The sequence below is a fragment of the Accipiter gentilis genome, chromosome 11 (genome assembly GCF_929443795.1).
Source record: "Accipiter gentilis chromosome 11, bAccGen1.1, whole genome shotgun sequence".
Classification (NCBI taxonomy): Eukaryota; Metazoa; Chordata; class Aves; order Accipitriformes; family Accipitridae; genus Astur; species Astur gentilis.
In genome coordinates, this window is record NC_064890.1 from 13384294 (window position 1) to 13400350 (window position 16057).

The 16057-nt window shown below is 37.4% G+C and overlaps 1 protein-coding gene across 11 annotated transcripts in view; it reads left to right on the forward strand.

Moving 5' to 3' along the window:
• Positions 1–16057, forward strand: part of MAGI2 (membrane associated guanylate kinase, WW and PDZ domain containing 2) — a 763702-nt gene that overhangs the window by 668686 nt on the left and 78959 nt on the right. For 10 of the 11 annotated variants that reach the window (XM_049814030.1, XM_049814031.1, XM_049814020.1 and 7 more), the window contains 2 exons: positions 849–880; positions 5787–5976. In XM_049814030.1, coding sequence (XP_049669987.1) covers positions 849–880; positions 5787–5976 — 222 coding nt within the window. The remainder of the gene's footprint in view (positions 1–848; positions 881–5786; positions 5977–16057) is intronic. The other variant, XM_049814021.1, reaches the window with a different exon arrangement.

Consider the following 16057-nt stretch of genomic DNA (forward strand, 5'->3'; position numbering starts at 1 on the left):
TAATTAAAACTATGCTGAAAGCTGGTATTTTAAAAAATGTGACCCAATATCCTTTGAAATGCTTCTTTTTATTAAATATTTTGTAAGTTTTTTAACATTGTGCTGCATAAGATAAGAACAATGTCTATAATGAGTGTTAACAAATTGTCTCCTTTTATGAAAAGGACATATCTGGAGTTTCACACATTTGTAGGCTACAATAGTTGAAATTCATGAAGGTCACTAAAGCAATTTATCAGTCAGTCAATAACCAAGGAAAAGGAGATAACTAGTTGTGTAGAAGAGGTAGTCATGTCTGATCACTTGCTAACTATGACAAAAAAACCAGGACAGTATCAAAACAAGCAACCTTCCCAAGACTTGGCTACCTTATCTAGACTAAAGAAACAGTTATTTTTGTACAGGCTTTTCTTCTAAAAAAATCTCTTGTATTATTAGGTTTTGTTCATGGGATGTTCTGAATTGCTTCTTCTTAAAGGTGCGACTGCATTTGACACATCAATACCAGGTCATTTGGTGTCTTATCCAATGTCCACCAAGACATTTGGAAGTCCTTTTGTTTAGTTCTTTTAATTTCAACCTAATACCATGCTGTTTGTAAAGTATGGCAATGATCTCAATAGCTCCACTTGCATATATATATATGCATATATATATATATATTTGCATATATTTTTTCTTAGAAATTATCCTCTGTGGTTTCTGTTTTCACCCCTTGTGTGTAGAGAATTTTCATATATATCAATATTATCTGCAGACCTGAATGAGAACAGGAGCATAGATGCCACTTAGCCTCCACTTGTTATGCATCAGAAAAATCTGCTAACGTTGTTTTTTGTTTATTTCAGGTTTCTTTTCTCCATGGAAAACTCCAAAGCCTGTAAGTTCCCTTTCAAAATTATACACATTGAGTTCATAAGATGACTAGCATTCAAAGCAAATTTCTGTAGACTTTCATCTAACCCTCCTGTTCCCAGCTCATGAGACACTTCTCAGCAGTGCCCCAACTCTAGGTGAGACAGCATCAGAGGTGGCCTCACTAATAAGCTCTGCAGATCTGTTGACTTGGAGTCTGCCAGCAGCGGTCTGGAGAAAGGAACATCTCAGTGTTAGGATGGGTGTCGAGAACCAGAAATGCAGTGGCTCAAAAATGAGGGGTCTGGAGGAGAAGGCAGCAGAAGGCTCCAGCAATAAGGCCAGTCTAGTTGGCCTTCTAGTTGGCGATCAGCTTGAAATGGACAACATGTACATTTTCTGGTTTACAAGTGGCATGAGCTTAACATCCTTAAAGTGATTGTTGTTCTTTCTTGCATTAGTAGATCTAGAGCTGGAAATAGTCACACATCAAGTGAGAGCTTGGACTAGATAGCTTACTGATGTGCCTTCTAACCAACATTTCTGTGTTTCTATTATTTTGACATTAAACCCCAAGGTATCAAGACTTTTCCTACTGTAAGACTGTAAGCAATGACTGCTTTTATTCTGTTGACACCACATGATATCATTTTTTGAAGTTGTGACAACACTCACAGTGTAAAAAGAAAACAGGCTTCTATTTTTGGTTTTCTGGTTTGTTTGGGGTTTTTCTTAATTTGATTTTTCATTTAGATTGTAAAGACCTTAAAGTACTGCTTACCTTTCATCAGAGGTGTGTAAAGGAAAAAAGAGCCCTGACTCTGCCTGAAGGCTTCTAAGAGCCATAGGAATAACAATAGTAATATTTTTTTAAAGGATTTATAGCTTTCTTATTTGGGGGGGTGGGAGGGCAACAACATGACTTCACATCCTCTCATATTGGGTCATGACATGTTTAATGCATACCAAAACAATTTTTGTAGCCTGTCAAATACAAATAGCGATTAATTAATCAGCTGATGCAACTCCATCAGACTGCTTCAGCTTGTGGTGTTTTTGATGTAAAAGGTTAGAGGATGGATGCAATACATTGGAATAAGTATCGCTTAAGTTTGTTTATTCATCTAAGTAGCAGGACATTTGTGAAAATAAATCTGACTATTAAGGGCTAGCTTGTTCTCACCACTTTAAGATGCTTGTCTGACTGGGATGTTCAACTTTTAATCTCAGGTAAAAAGTGATGAAATAGAGAACTTTTAGAACTTACTTGTTAAAGACCTTCCACTGTCAGTGCTTACCCTCTTTACGTACATTTCAAATCTATAAATATCAGCATATTGTGGATGATTGTCTGCACAGTTTTGTTATATAAACTGTATACTAGTTCATACTCAAGTAGCACTTGTGAATAATCAGAATCTAGAGAAACAACCTGAGTGATGCAGTTTTTCATGCAATGGTCTGGGGAAAGCAGGGCTCACAGAATAATGCAACACCAATGTGTGCAGATACTGTAACTGCATGCAGGCTAACTGCTCACAGCTAATTGATTTTTCGCAGCTAATTGAGTGTACAAATAATTAACCAGGTTAAGGTAGTGTGCATTCCTCTGTCTGTCACCACTTTAACTAGAGAAATAACCAGACATAAATTTCTAGTGCCCAAGACATGGAGATAAGACTGCAACCAAGTGCATCTGAAGCACTGAGTGCCTGCAGACAGTCTGAAGCAATAAGGCCAGCTTCAAGAGGTTTAGAAACCTTCCCACCACCACAGCACAGCCCTGAGGGTCTGTAAGAGGAAAGAAAAACAGTAGGTGGCCCCAAACGAGGCTTCTTTTCTGCTTGGGTGACTACTGCTGCCCCCTCACCTCTCCAGCTGCTCAGGGGAGAAGCACCCACCATTCTTTAAAGCAAAAAAGGGGACCACGGCCCATTGGCTGGAAGAGGAGAGGAGACAAGCTCCTCTCCCCAAGGCAGAGGCTCAGGGATGGCGTGCACTGCATCTCAGTGTGCTCAACTTCCCAGAGTAACCTGGGCTGACAGAAATTTCCTGTGGTTTCTATGTAATAGTGCATATATTATATATATCATATGTAATACAATTTGAGTAGTGCAAAATGAACTTGAGCAATGTCACCAAACCGTTACCCTGACTCAGATTTGATGCCCTGCACGCAATACCATGCTTACTCATTTCCAGGAGTGCCGCCTTCTGTGAGCTAGCATTATGGTAACTCACATTGCAAAACACTATGTGACTTTAGCTAATTGATATGGGTTTGGGAGATAAAATTCCCCTTGTGTTTATCTGTTTATGTAACTGTTTATGTTAGCAGTATTACCCACAAGTGAGAATGTTTTGCTCTGTTTTTAACTTCACACTTGAAGATTTAGAGCTAACCAGCAAGCAAGAATTAGACATATGGGACCCAGTAGGGTTTTGCCAACTGATCTCCAGTTTCTTGTCCTTCCTCCAGGGAGAAGTTTGCTCATCAAAGATAATTATATTTTCCTTTCTCTTTTTAAAGCCTTCTTTAAACATTTTGATTTTATTCAGTTTCACATTTTGCAAGAGGTAAGTGTTCTATTTCTCTGGCACTGTCCAAGAAATTAGGAAACTTTCCCTTCTAGATAGACAGGGCCCCACATGTCTTTCTGATTCATAGTGATAAGATAGATAGTTTGGTTTCACTGACTTGTATTCATTTTTAGATTCCCCACTGAAGGTAAAACCTAAACATAATTCTCCATTATTTTCCTTGATCATAAGGAACTTGTATCTAGCCCAGTTCTCCTTTCCTATCTAGACACAGGGGTCATAATCAGGTTTCTTTCTGGAGACCTTTGAATTTACTCTTCCATGATATGATATACTGTATATGTGTTTATATATACCCAAGGTAATTCCTTTAGAGCCAGAAGAGCTATCATCAAAAGTATTATTCTGACATTCATGTGACTTGCTACATAGGCTAATGTACCCAACACAGAGGATAAATCTGTCTTGGTATAAAGGATACCTAAAGGTACCCTAGGTACTTTCCTCTACCTAAGCTATTTCGATGACAACTTGGGTATCTCCATGCATCACTGTATTGCACAGGATCTACATACCTATAGTGCCCTCTTATATCACATCCTAGTTGTCATCTTTTTATCTGACCCAAAATAAATGTGTCTTTCTTGAACAACATTAGCGAATATTGAATACAGTATTCCATATCTTCATCATTAGCACTTCATAGCACTAACACTTTCCTTTCTCAACTTAAATATCATACCCGATGCATACTAGTGCATGAGAGTCATCTTACGATACCTGAGATGGCTGAGATACCTAGATCTTTCTTTTCTTAATTGTTTCTAATGAACCAGCCCTACTTACTGCTGAAAATCTGACAGAAGCACAACTTGAATTATAACACTACTCTGTATAAAGAATGAGGTCCTCATAGCCAACATCCATATTCTGTTTATTCTGAAGTATGAAGCTAAGTGTCAGATCACCTGGGATGTGCAGAGAGATAGTTACTCAACATGTTCACCAGGAAGACTCTAAAACATCTGTAGTCCACACAACCTTGGTATGGAAAAAGCCTGATGCTGTTAATCATCAGAATAGAGAGCAAAGCCTACCTGCTGAGCCAAACACCTTCTGAAACTGAGGAACTAAAGTCAAATGATAATTACAGAATTTATAGAGAAAGCTTGCTGTAAACCTGCAATCATCTTTCATAAGGCACTGCTGATACAACACTAGAAGTTGGTGGCATTTAATTACAGTTCAATTTGTTTCCAAGAGTCATTTTTTGTGTAATTAACTGATTGTTGGGCTATATGCAAGAGCACGCTGTTCTGGAGGCTTTACCACCTTTTGCTTCAGGAGGGGTCACAGGAAAATATTCATTTCCTAGGATAAACATTTGTGTTTTGTTTAACTTGGCCTCTTCAAATATATTTGCTAATGCAATTTAATTAGTAGCCAACTCCTTCAAAAAGAAAAATGCAGGTCCCCAAGTCTTCTTTTTCATAGTCTATCATATTATCTCCCTTCTGGCTTGATGTACTTATGAGACCACTAAGGGCAGTCTTGGAGAAAAGATGGACTGAGGTGGCTTTCATGTGTAGACAATACATTGCTGTGTACTTGTCTCCTGTAAATGGTCTGGAAGACTTGAAAAGCTTATCCTGTGCTTGGGAGTTTGGTTGGATGACGCCAGTGTAATTTTTTATATAAGAAAGAAACAGTAAGAATTAAAAAAGACTCTTATCAGCCTAATGCCCACTTTTCTTTCACCATGTTCTGTATTTTGTCATCAAATATTTGACTCTCACTAGATGCTCAAATACCTGCTGTAATAATTTTCCCTTTGTGTTGTTGGTTTGTTTTTTTCTTTTTCTTCAATTGAAGCTGTAAATTCTGCTAACAGCTCCAGTAATCTACTTCTCCCTGGGCAGCTAGCTATTTTGATGCATTCTCAAAAGATACAGTCTTAAGATCATTCAGTTGCTACCCAGTCTGGCCACTTCTTTGTTAATCGCTACTTTTGGTTATGTATTTTCATGAATCTGATAATTGTATCTTCACAGACCCACAGATTCCATCTTTAGCAGAATAACTTCCAATACCTCAGCACATTCTGTGAGAGGCACTTGACATGCTTCAGGGGTAATGCTGGACCCTAATCCACATGGGATCATATTATCTGAGAAAGATCACATCTTCCCATGAGCAACATATTAACAAGTAAATTTAACCAAGTCATTTTATAAACAGCACAACACACACCTTTCATCTCAAAAGGCAGCAAACGGATTTGCTATTTTTACGAAACACATCTTCCACTGAAATTACTGTCTTTGGTCTCATTGTGGAAGTCACAGTTTTTGCAAAACTTCATCTTTGTTCTCTGTATGTTTTTATTCCAGATGATGGAACGATGGGAGAATCAAGGCAGCCCTCAAACAAGTCTGTCTGCTCCAGCTATGCCACAGAATATTCCCTACCCACCCACTCTTCACAGGGGTTCATTTCCCGATTCAACAGAGGCCTTTGATCCACGAAAACCTGACCCATATGAGCTGTATGAGAAATCAAGAGCTATTTATGAAAGTAGGCGTAAGTGAAAGCCCCGTTCACCCTGCTGACCATTTAATATTTTAAGCTTTTGCCTATGAATGTGTCACTGCTGACATAATTTTCCATAATTATCTTTTGTAATTTAAAGAAAGCAACTATAATCCCAGTTAATAGAGGCCATTATAAATTATTCAAAAATTCTACACTTACATATTTCCTAGATCTTGCCTAGATTCTGAAGTTTGAATTTCATACTTTTCCTTATATTTTTGCTCTCATCAATTTGACTGTTAAATCCTAAGTGAAGAACAGTATGTGTGCTACCACATTTTGCTGTGCTATTTTTCTTCATAGTTAACCAATAAGAGGATGTGACTTTATCGATAAAAATTCTTTCACTTACTTTCACTTTAAAGTAAGGTTAATTAAAGAGATTTCAAATTTATTTGTTTTTATAAAAATTACTTTGACAAGTTTTCACATTGTCCTTGGTAGTTAGAAAGAAACCCATAGCACTAAGTACTATTTGAAGATCTATACAAACCAGTACTGAACCATCAAGATTCCCATCTTGATTTTATTTCTCATGTTTTGGGAGCATATACCACATATTTTTCACAACAAGGGTAAAAGATGTTAAACTTATTTACTCCTTATCACAAAGAAATTTTTAGCTAAAAATATTATTCTAAATTGTCCAGAGCTTTTGTGCTTATTAAGATAAAATCTTCAAAATAGTTTATTTTTTTACTGAAAGCTTTTCATAGCAGTCATTACTTGCACATGTCACCTTTCAATTCATTTTATAAATTACTTTAGCCTATTGATCAAATTACTTTATAAATTACACATAAAATATTGCACTGCAGCTGATCCAGATTAGCCCATTAATATTAGCTGGGCCCAGAGACATAGAGATAAACCTAAACTATCATAATCCATGATCTGGAATGTACAGATTTCTCCAGCATGAAAAGGAAATCTCCAGTCTGAAGGAAATACATTACTGTCCCAAACACTGGGTTGGTGCCGCTCTTACTTGCCTTGGCCCTTATACTTTAGTTACAGCATCAGCATCTCCTGTTTGGATTTGGTATTTCCAGTCCCTAGCAGGATGGATATGCTGGAGGAACACCAGGGTTCATTTTACATCAACTCTAAGTTAACTCTAATCTAGTCTAAATTGCATCTCAGATTCCTCAACTGTTTGCCAGTGCAGCCAGTGCCACCATCTTCTGCCACTCTGGACCATTTAGTGGAATATATTTCAGTAGAGATTGTCACCATAAAACTTGCTTTCCATAGTCCAGACCTTTTTTGGGGGGGTTCGTTTGGGGTTTTTCATTTCTGGCTTTTTTCAGCAATACCAAGTATCTTATTCTCCCTAAACATGGATTTGAGAACTTACTTTAGACCCCGCATAGAAAGTATTTGATCTTCAATTATAAACTGTTAGGTGTACAAACTAGAGTTCCAGTGTATTTACAAATACCATGCAGCCCATGCTGGCTGGTATTTTAATAATGTAGCATCTTCCTCTGCTCCAGATGTTATTCTTGATTGGGCAGGGTACTCAAGACAATGTACAAACAGAGGCTATAAATTTTGAAATTTTAAAACCCTTTGAAGTATGGATCAGGATACAGTGTGGAACAGGCCAAAAAGCTTTGAAAGAAGTAGGACTAGCTCTGAGCAAAGTTTGGAAATAATTTTCAGACATCTCTCCTCTTTCTCTTTCTCTCTCTCTTTCCCTTGTGCATTAAGAGCTAGAGTGACAAATAAATAAAAATTTGTCAGGGCTGAAATTCTATTCCCCAAAGTGCTGGGATCTGGGACTATAAAGAGAAACTGAAGGGGAAAGAAACAATTCCATAGGTAGCAAGTGTTTTATCTAGTTCAGCACCTCTACTGAAAACACTCTTGACTTCATATACTGCTTTAAGGAAAAGAAACCCCTTTGCAAATATTTGCTTCCCATATTAGTAGTTTCTAGGGGTGAAGTATTTTAGCAAAAATCTGCACTTTGCATTCAGCAGAGTCAGAACCGTATGCTGTGGTTAAAGCCACCAAGCCAAGAGTGGAAAAGCGCAGATTACAGACTTCCTGCATTGAAACAAATATCTTTGTAAAACAATTAAGAAAAAGTTACACATCCCATATGTATCTATGGGACACATATTTATATGGCACTTTCTTTTGTCTTGATCCCCAATATGAAGAGTTCTATATTTACAGAATTGCCCTAAATATTAATGAAAGCAAATAGGCTCAATCCACATTTGCCCTTCATGAAACTGGCAATATAGATCTGATGTCAGCTACAAAGATTGGCTTAAACCCCAAAAGATGATATGTTACACCTAAAGATATATACACCACTCAATAAAAGAATGAAGTGATCTATTATTATTCATGGCTGCCTTCTACAAGTTTTCTGTGTACTTCCTTGACCAACATGAACTCCAATCTTTTACTGATATAATCTACTGTGTTCAGGAGCATATGCTACACCAGGGGAAGACCTGATAACTCGTAGGTTGGAGTTATGCTAGAGCCTGTGTTTAAATGGTTTAATTGCATTTGAGGTCTGTCCAAGAGGTAACTGGAAACTGTATACAAGCCTTTTTCAGCCAGCTACCCCAAAATTAAAAATCATGAAGCTGCTAGGCCCAAAACAAGAAAATGAGGGATGAAAAGCAAGACTGCAGTAACCACTCCTCCCAGATTTCCAGCAGTGTCTTGATCTTCCAGCTAATCCTGAAAGCCTTAATTTATTCTATTCTGACACTGGCATCCTTTGAACATTTTCTCTAAGCCTTGATATCACAGTTCCCAACCAGATCTCTTCTGCATTCATTCATATCCCTTGGTCACAGATAACTGCCTCCAAACTTCTCTATTCTCCCTGACATTTTTGTTTCATGAATGCCATAAGCACACATTTTAGCAAATTCAATTTGTCAAGCCTTTGATTGTTTTTATCTACATAGTGCTAGTGTTTCCTGAAGAGAGAAACAACAGGCAGGAAATCCATTACCGAGTCAAGAAATTGTCATCTAAATTGAGTATATAGGAGGGATAGTTTCAAGATCATACACAGTTTCCTACCATATGGCTGTGTCAGATTGGTTATCTTTGGTAAAGAAGTACCCTTTAAAGTGCACAGGAAAAGTTCAGCTACTTTGGGTTTTCTTAAGTACTTCTTATCTCAAAGCAAGTTTGCCTTATCTCTCAGCAAGACCAGAAAAGAAGGAGGTTCATCTTCTAAAAATAGTGCAAAGAAGCGAACAATCATGACCTGGAAAACTCAAAAAGAAAGAGATAGTGCTAGATTTTTGTTTCTCTCACAGTGAGACTCTGTTACTAAACAGTTCATTTTTGTACTGCTATAGCTCTGAATTTCTACAGATCCTTTTATCAGAGGATCTCACCGCAGTCAGCACTCACCAGGACCTCATCAAAGCCTCCTGCTTCCCTATCAGGGAGTTGAGCAAGTTATGCATCACAGCATAGTTCTGTGAGGAGCACAAGCGACACGACTCGAAGCAGAGCAAGAACTAGACCCAAGGAGCCTCATTCACAAGCTTTTGCTCTAGCTGCTAGGTATGCTCATCCCTACCTAATGACAGCAAGAAAGGAGCTTCAAGCAGGAAGTCTCCATGAAAAAAGATTATTTTCATTCTACAGAAATGTTTTTCCACCTTAGGAACACAAAGGACCTGCCTGACCCTGTGCGACAGGGAGATTTCAATTTTTAATGAACACATATGAATTACAAAAGACTACTGTTTCTGCACTAGAAACAATTTCATAGAGGCAGTTCTACTAACACAGCTAGGAGACAAATCAAATGATGTATTAGTACAAAAGTGGAGTGCAACTCTATTTTGTAAGCTCCTTGGAAAATTGTTTCTCACAAGTTAGCTGTTACCTGTCAGCTCTTACGTCTTAGATGTCACCTGCCTCTGCTGTCACCTATCATCTGCGCTCAATAGCTCCAAGAAGCCAACAAGGATCATAAAGTGTTTCCAAAGGCTGATGAAGATTAGCACATCATCCAAAACAGCTGCCTAAAAGCAAAAGAAAGGAAATTGTTTTCTTCTTTCTTTGTCTTTCCTTTCTGCAGCTACATCTCTCTGCTTTTTCTTTTCTTTCTTCCCTCTTCCACCCTTATTTCTTCTCCCTGGTGAAGAGAACCTGCCTAGCATTCTGCTGTTACGTTATTCTGCAAAACTCAGAAATGGAGGAGAAGACCTGCTCAAATAACTGGATACTTTTTCCTTTTCCCATCTAACTATTAATTTTAGGCAAATCCTTTAACTCCTTTCTCCTTATGAAAATTCTTGGAGTGTGAGTGACAGCATGACTGCTGGTAACCATGTAATTTAGGTACAGAAGCTAGAAAATGGAACATCGGATCAGGAATTCCTATTAATGAAAAAAATTACAAGACTTGATATGCACCAGTTGTTACAGCTGTAGCTGGAGCTCCACAGCTGTCATTTGGGAGAACTCATTCTCCTGAATTAACATTTTTGCTTTCATAAATTCTCCTTATCCTCCCTTATATTTTACATTGAACTCTGTTTTATTGTAAATACACAGTTTATAACAAACTTTATTCAGAGGCCTGTGTAGGCAGACATTAGTTAAACAGGAGACACAAAGCTGTTGGGAATTATAATGCTATAATATTTCTCTGGTTATAAAATGTATAGTAGAAATTTGGTTTTCTATTCCTTTAAAGAAATCAGTAAAATAAAACAGTTTTTTACAGCAATTAGGTTACATTTTCCTTCAGTTAGTGTGGTAGTCCAAGACTGGTGATGTGACACAGAAATGCCAGTAGGAAGAATGAGATAAGCCAGTGATAAGCTCTCATTAAAAGTGAAATCTGAACAATTAGAGTTCCACCTTTTAGTGGAAGGACAAAGGTTCCTTCCTTCAAAATCTTCCATGTTTTTTTCTCCTCTGATCATAGTATCATGGATTTTCCAAGTTCCTTTCAAATCCACAAGCTGTCTTATGCACTGTAATGTTTTTGCTGCCAGAGAATTAGACAAATTGGAAAAGAACCAAAAAGTAAAGTCCATCAGCAGCTGTGAAACATGTAAATAGCAAATGCATTAGCATAATGCATTATTAGCCTTCATAAAATAAGAGTGTTTACTTATGCAGGCTTATGAATACCTTTCTCTAAGGGTCACAGAGAAGCATTTCAATACATATTCACAGGCTCCTTTCCTCTGAAATATCACTGCAGGTATTCAGCACCGATATGTGTTAAAGTATCAGCAATAGGAAAGATTTGTCACACAGCGTTATACTGACTCATAATGTGTAACTTCGAAAATACCAGCCTTGCAGAAAAATACTAAGGCCATCAGGGTTTCCTAAATTTGATACTCATAGAACATAGAAAAAATATTAAATGTATAGAACTGAACACATTATCACCTGAGGGGGTCTATGGCATAGTATACAGCTAAGCAGAATTTTCTTGTCAGTGCATGTTGGCTGAAGACCTACACAGTTACAGTCTTAAAAATTGAAGGACATTTTTCACATAATTGTTGCTACAATTTTTTCAGACAATATTTTCCTGACAAAAATTTTGCCTGTAACAATATTTCCCATTTTTGCTCATCTTTGGTCTAAAAAAATTTACATTTTGGTTATGGTGCTTTAAAAATATCTATATATGTGTGTATATGTGTATACATAGCACTATGATAGTGTTAAATACATAGTATTCTGAAGCATTATATAAATGTAAAGGGATTTTTTGTATGGGTAAAGGCTGTGAGACTATAAATTCAGAAAATCAGGTTCTAGTTTCAAATCTTCCTTGAGCTCAGTTTGCCTTATTTTTCAATATTTCTGTTCACCAGCTACTGCCCTTCATGACATGCCTGTCTTCACTTAGTAAATATGAGAGTATTGGAATTTACTAATTATTACGTGTTATCATCAAACTACTCCTTCACCTATGGAGTCATAGTATGAGCAATTGAGTTATAGGAAGGTAATTTCTCAAACTAATTTCCAAACAGTACAGGTTGTTGTTGTCCTTGCATCTATTGCTACCCCAAGCAACAGCATAGAGAAGGTCTAAGAACTTATATTACCAAATGAACGTAACCCTTTTTTTTTTTTAATAAGAGATGATACATAACAAAAGGAGAGGAAATTTAGCAGACTGACATCAAATAATTTTGTATAGTTCATCACTGCAGAAACAGTTACTTGCCATGACAAAATGGATTTGTTGGTTATAAGAACTGACAGTGAAACCAAAAGCATTTTCAAATGGAATTATGAGAATATCATCATCATAGTACTGTGGATGTAAAGTGATTTTGATTGCTGGATTGCGAAGTAGGTCCCAAATGACCTATGCTAATATGAAGTGTCAGTTTTATAACTGATGGCACTATTAAAGATGCAGTATTCCTTTCTCTTGAACAATTTACACTTTACCAAAAGGTATACGAATAGATTTTCATCTGAAAAGTGGTAGGGTGTACTTAAGAAGTCAAAGTAATAATTTAAGAAAACTGACTTGTGAGCATTGGGGAATTAATCACAGGTGCATGAGACCAATGGGAACTGCATTACCTATGTGCTGTTTCACACTGCTGTTTGCCCAGCTTTGGAAAGGACATTGCAGCATGATCGTATTCGTTCTGCTCATTTGTAAAACTCCTATTTACCTAAAGCATGTCTAGGACTAAGATGCTGAAATAGAAATGTTTCCTGGTGCTAATTTTGTTCCATGTATTTAGCATTCCACAAAGTTTGATCCAGAAAATAATGCAGTATGGACAATAAATATTATCATCCCTATCTTTCATTAGCATAATTCTTCCTCCAAAGAATACCAGTGACTCCACTGGTGCAAATAAGAATACCCTTGTGTCATGTTGTAGGTAAACTGTGCTCCTAGGGCTGTACCCTGACAGCAAAGAAGGCTGGTATTTTCACTGTTGGTTTCAGTTAAGTCAGGATGGTGTCCCAGGTGTTATTTATTTTTTATCTGTTTTCACAAATATTTTGCAGCTTTCAGTTTCAAAACCATGAGTGTAATTTATTTTAGATTAAACATAAAGCTAGATGTGCAAGCTTTTCACTATTCTATCTTCCAATAGCAAAATTAATCTTGGCTTTGCATTCATCTGATACGGAAGGAATCTTGATGTATAGGAAGACTCTTTAAAATGCGTAGCTGCATCCTCATTCTCCAGAGCACTTAGAGTAGGCCCCATGGTGGAGATTTCTTTCAGTTACAGTTATATACAAGTAGCAATCCAGAAGAAGGCTTCTTAGCTTTACTTTCCCAATTCTTGTTTCTAGGACCGCTTAGCTGAACTAAAAAACTTAATGCAGCAAACTTACCAAGTATTTTATTATTCATTTAAGCTCTACTTTGTAATTACCTCATTCCTATTTCACCTAGAAGACTACAACTACTCATGGCAATGCAGCCACAGAAGTTCAACCAAAAAGGCTTCATATGGAGAATACAGAAATCTTATGTCAACATTTTAAAACTTTTTTCACTTTGAATGCCTGTTCCTGGTGGCAGTGTTGGGTAGCCTGATCTCTTTTTCCTGACCTCTCCAAACATGCCTTCTCCTGCCTCCTTTCCTAAGAGGTGGAGGCAGGAGGTTTAACGTAGTAAAAGTTCAGAAAATGACAACATGAATTTAACAGTAAGTAAATGGAAAGTTTCAAATCACCTTGTGTAAAGGTTAGCTTCCGATAAAAACTCATTGACAGGTTTTTATAAAACAAAGCTTGCTAGTCTCTCAGTATTTTGGTAAAATTACCGGTTCAATCAGTTTGCTCTTAGCAGGTACAAGGCACCAGGATGGGCACAAATTACATGCCTTCTGCTTGGCTGAGGACCAGTCCCAGCAGTCCTTCCTCTTCACTTGGAAGTTGCTGTTCTGTAGGGTCTTTGAGCTCAGAACTATGTGACTTTTGAAAACAACTGCTTATATAGCTGCATTTTACACAGGGAGACATTGCTCATAAAGTGCCTTCTTCTGTTAAATGTTCTTCACAGATCCTTCCTCTTTTGAAGTGTTCTCCTAGTTGCTAACATTTTGCCTATCACATGCCAGTGACATAATTACAACTATCCTGTACTGCACACCGACACAGACTGCTGACAGCAGATTCTTCTTAAAATGAACATTGCTTTGCTGTAGTTACCAAAAATACAAGTCTGCACTGGGGTTTATCTTTCTGGTGATTGTACATTTAAGAACTTGAAGGCTTGATTCAACATATTCAGTATAGCAAAGTTCCAAGTTTCTTGTGTGTGAATTCCTAAACTACAATGAAAACAAATGCTAGATGCGGAATTGTTGATTACAATATGATAATTAATACCATGAGACTCTATATGAAGTTCTGCAAGGCAAAGAAAAGACACCTATGCAGGAACAAAAGCCAGATCAAACTTAACGAGAATAGCTTTGAAGGAAACTACCTTATTGACAGGCACTTTTGCTTGACCACAAACAATAGTTTACAAAAAAAGATACTAACTTACTTAAAATATATGGCTATCTTAACATAGCAAGTTGTTCCCTAATTTGTCACAGTTTGAGCATGGTTGTGCCTCTTTCACGTTGCTGCTTGAGGCCAATTCTGGGGGATATTAGAGTGACTGCAAGCAGAAATGGAAACACAGAATGAACCAATCTTACATCAGCTCCAAAAAGTAATTCTAGCTGGACGACCAAGAAAAACGGCTTGTGTCCTTTCAAACCTAAAAGCTTATTGAGACTATCAAGATGAAATTGCTTTCTGTACATTAAAATCATTCCATCTCTTTTAAGAATTCTATTAAAATCTTGAAAGGATGTGAGTAAAAAAAATAATTTCTCCAAGTTTGCAGTGGAGCAGCATCCGTTTCAAAGGTTTTGGTTTTCAGGAGTTGTGCTGGTGGAATAATTTACATTTAGATAGCACCTCTCATCTTGAAGGATCCCAAATCATTTTACAAAATCTGAAGCGTGTGAAGGCATTACCTCGTTTAACCGCCAAAGATGTGCAACTACCTATAAAGCACAATAGCCCACATGACACAACTTTCGACACAGACAGTGAACACAAATACAATGGGAACACCAAATCCAGAAGGATGTTCCCATCCAGTGGAATTTCTGGATTGTATTTTAGGTAAGCAGGGTAGCAGTCACCTGAATTTGAGCAGGTCATGGCTGTTATGTAAATACTCTTACCAAAAAAGTCATAAGACATTCAGTGGCCTCCATGTCCATTTTGGGGAAAATGTCTTTGCCCTAGAACATTAGTTCAGGATTGACTCAGGTGAACTATGAATTACTCAGCTGCTACCATGACAGTACATGCTGCCTTTAGGAAGCAGCCCACCAGAAGGCAGGTAACTTTAGTCCAAACTCTTCTAAAGTGGTAGGGAGCTGCCCACCGAAGAAATACTGTCTTCTTATTTCTCTTGCCACATCCACATATTTCCAGAAGGCTTAGCCAAAAGTGCTGGCCTCCAGTGCATTCTGTGGCTTCTTTCTGCCTGGAACTACCTACTTACAGTATTAAATCCACTCCTGTCTTCCGTCTATCTCAGTAAGATAAGGTATACTCATATGTTGCATCACTGTCCGACAGTATTCTACCATGTAATATGCATGGTATGATATTCTGGTTTAGAGTCACATGAATGTGTTAGTGCTTTATTTACCTTTTTGTTGTTGGTAGACCAATGGAAATTACCTCTGGTTTGGGTTGGTTTGCAATTCACTCTGAATGCTGCAGAGATAATAAAACAGCAATTCTTATTCAGAACATTTCAAAATCAGCAAAGGAAGTGTGACAGTTATAGACTTGTTCCAGATTCCTCTAACAAACACCAGCAAAGTAGTTGTATATGAAAACAAACCAGTTATTTCCTGCATTTCATCTAGTGAAATGCAAATACTTTGAAACTACCTACATGAAAAGTAGGTTAAATGGGTTTACCTGCATTTACCTTCATGTACAACCAGTTGTTATTGGCAACATACATCCTTCTAGCAAAATCTTGCTCTTCTCGATGATAAAAGACATTTTGCAATTAAGTTGAATGAAAGTA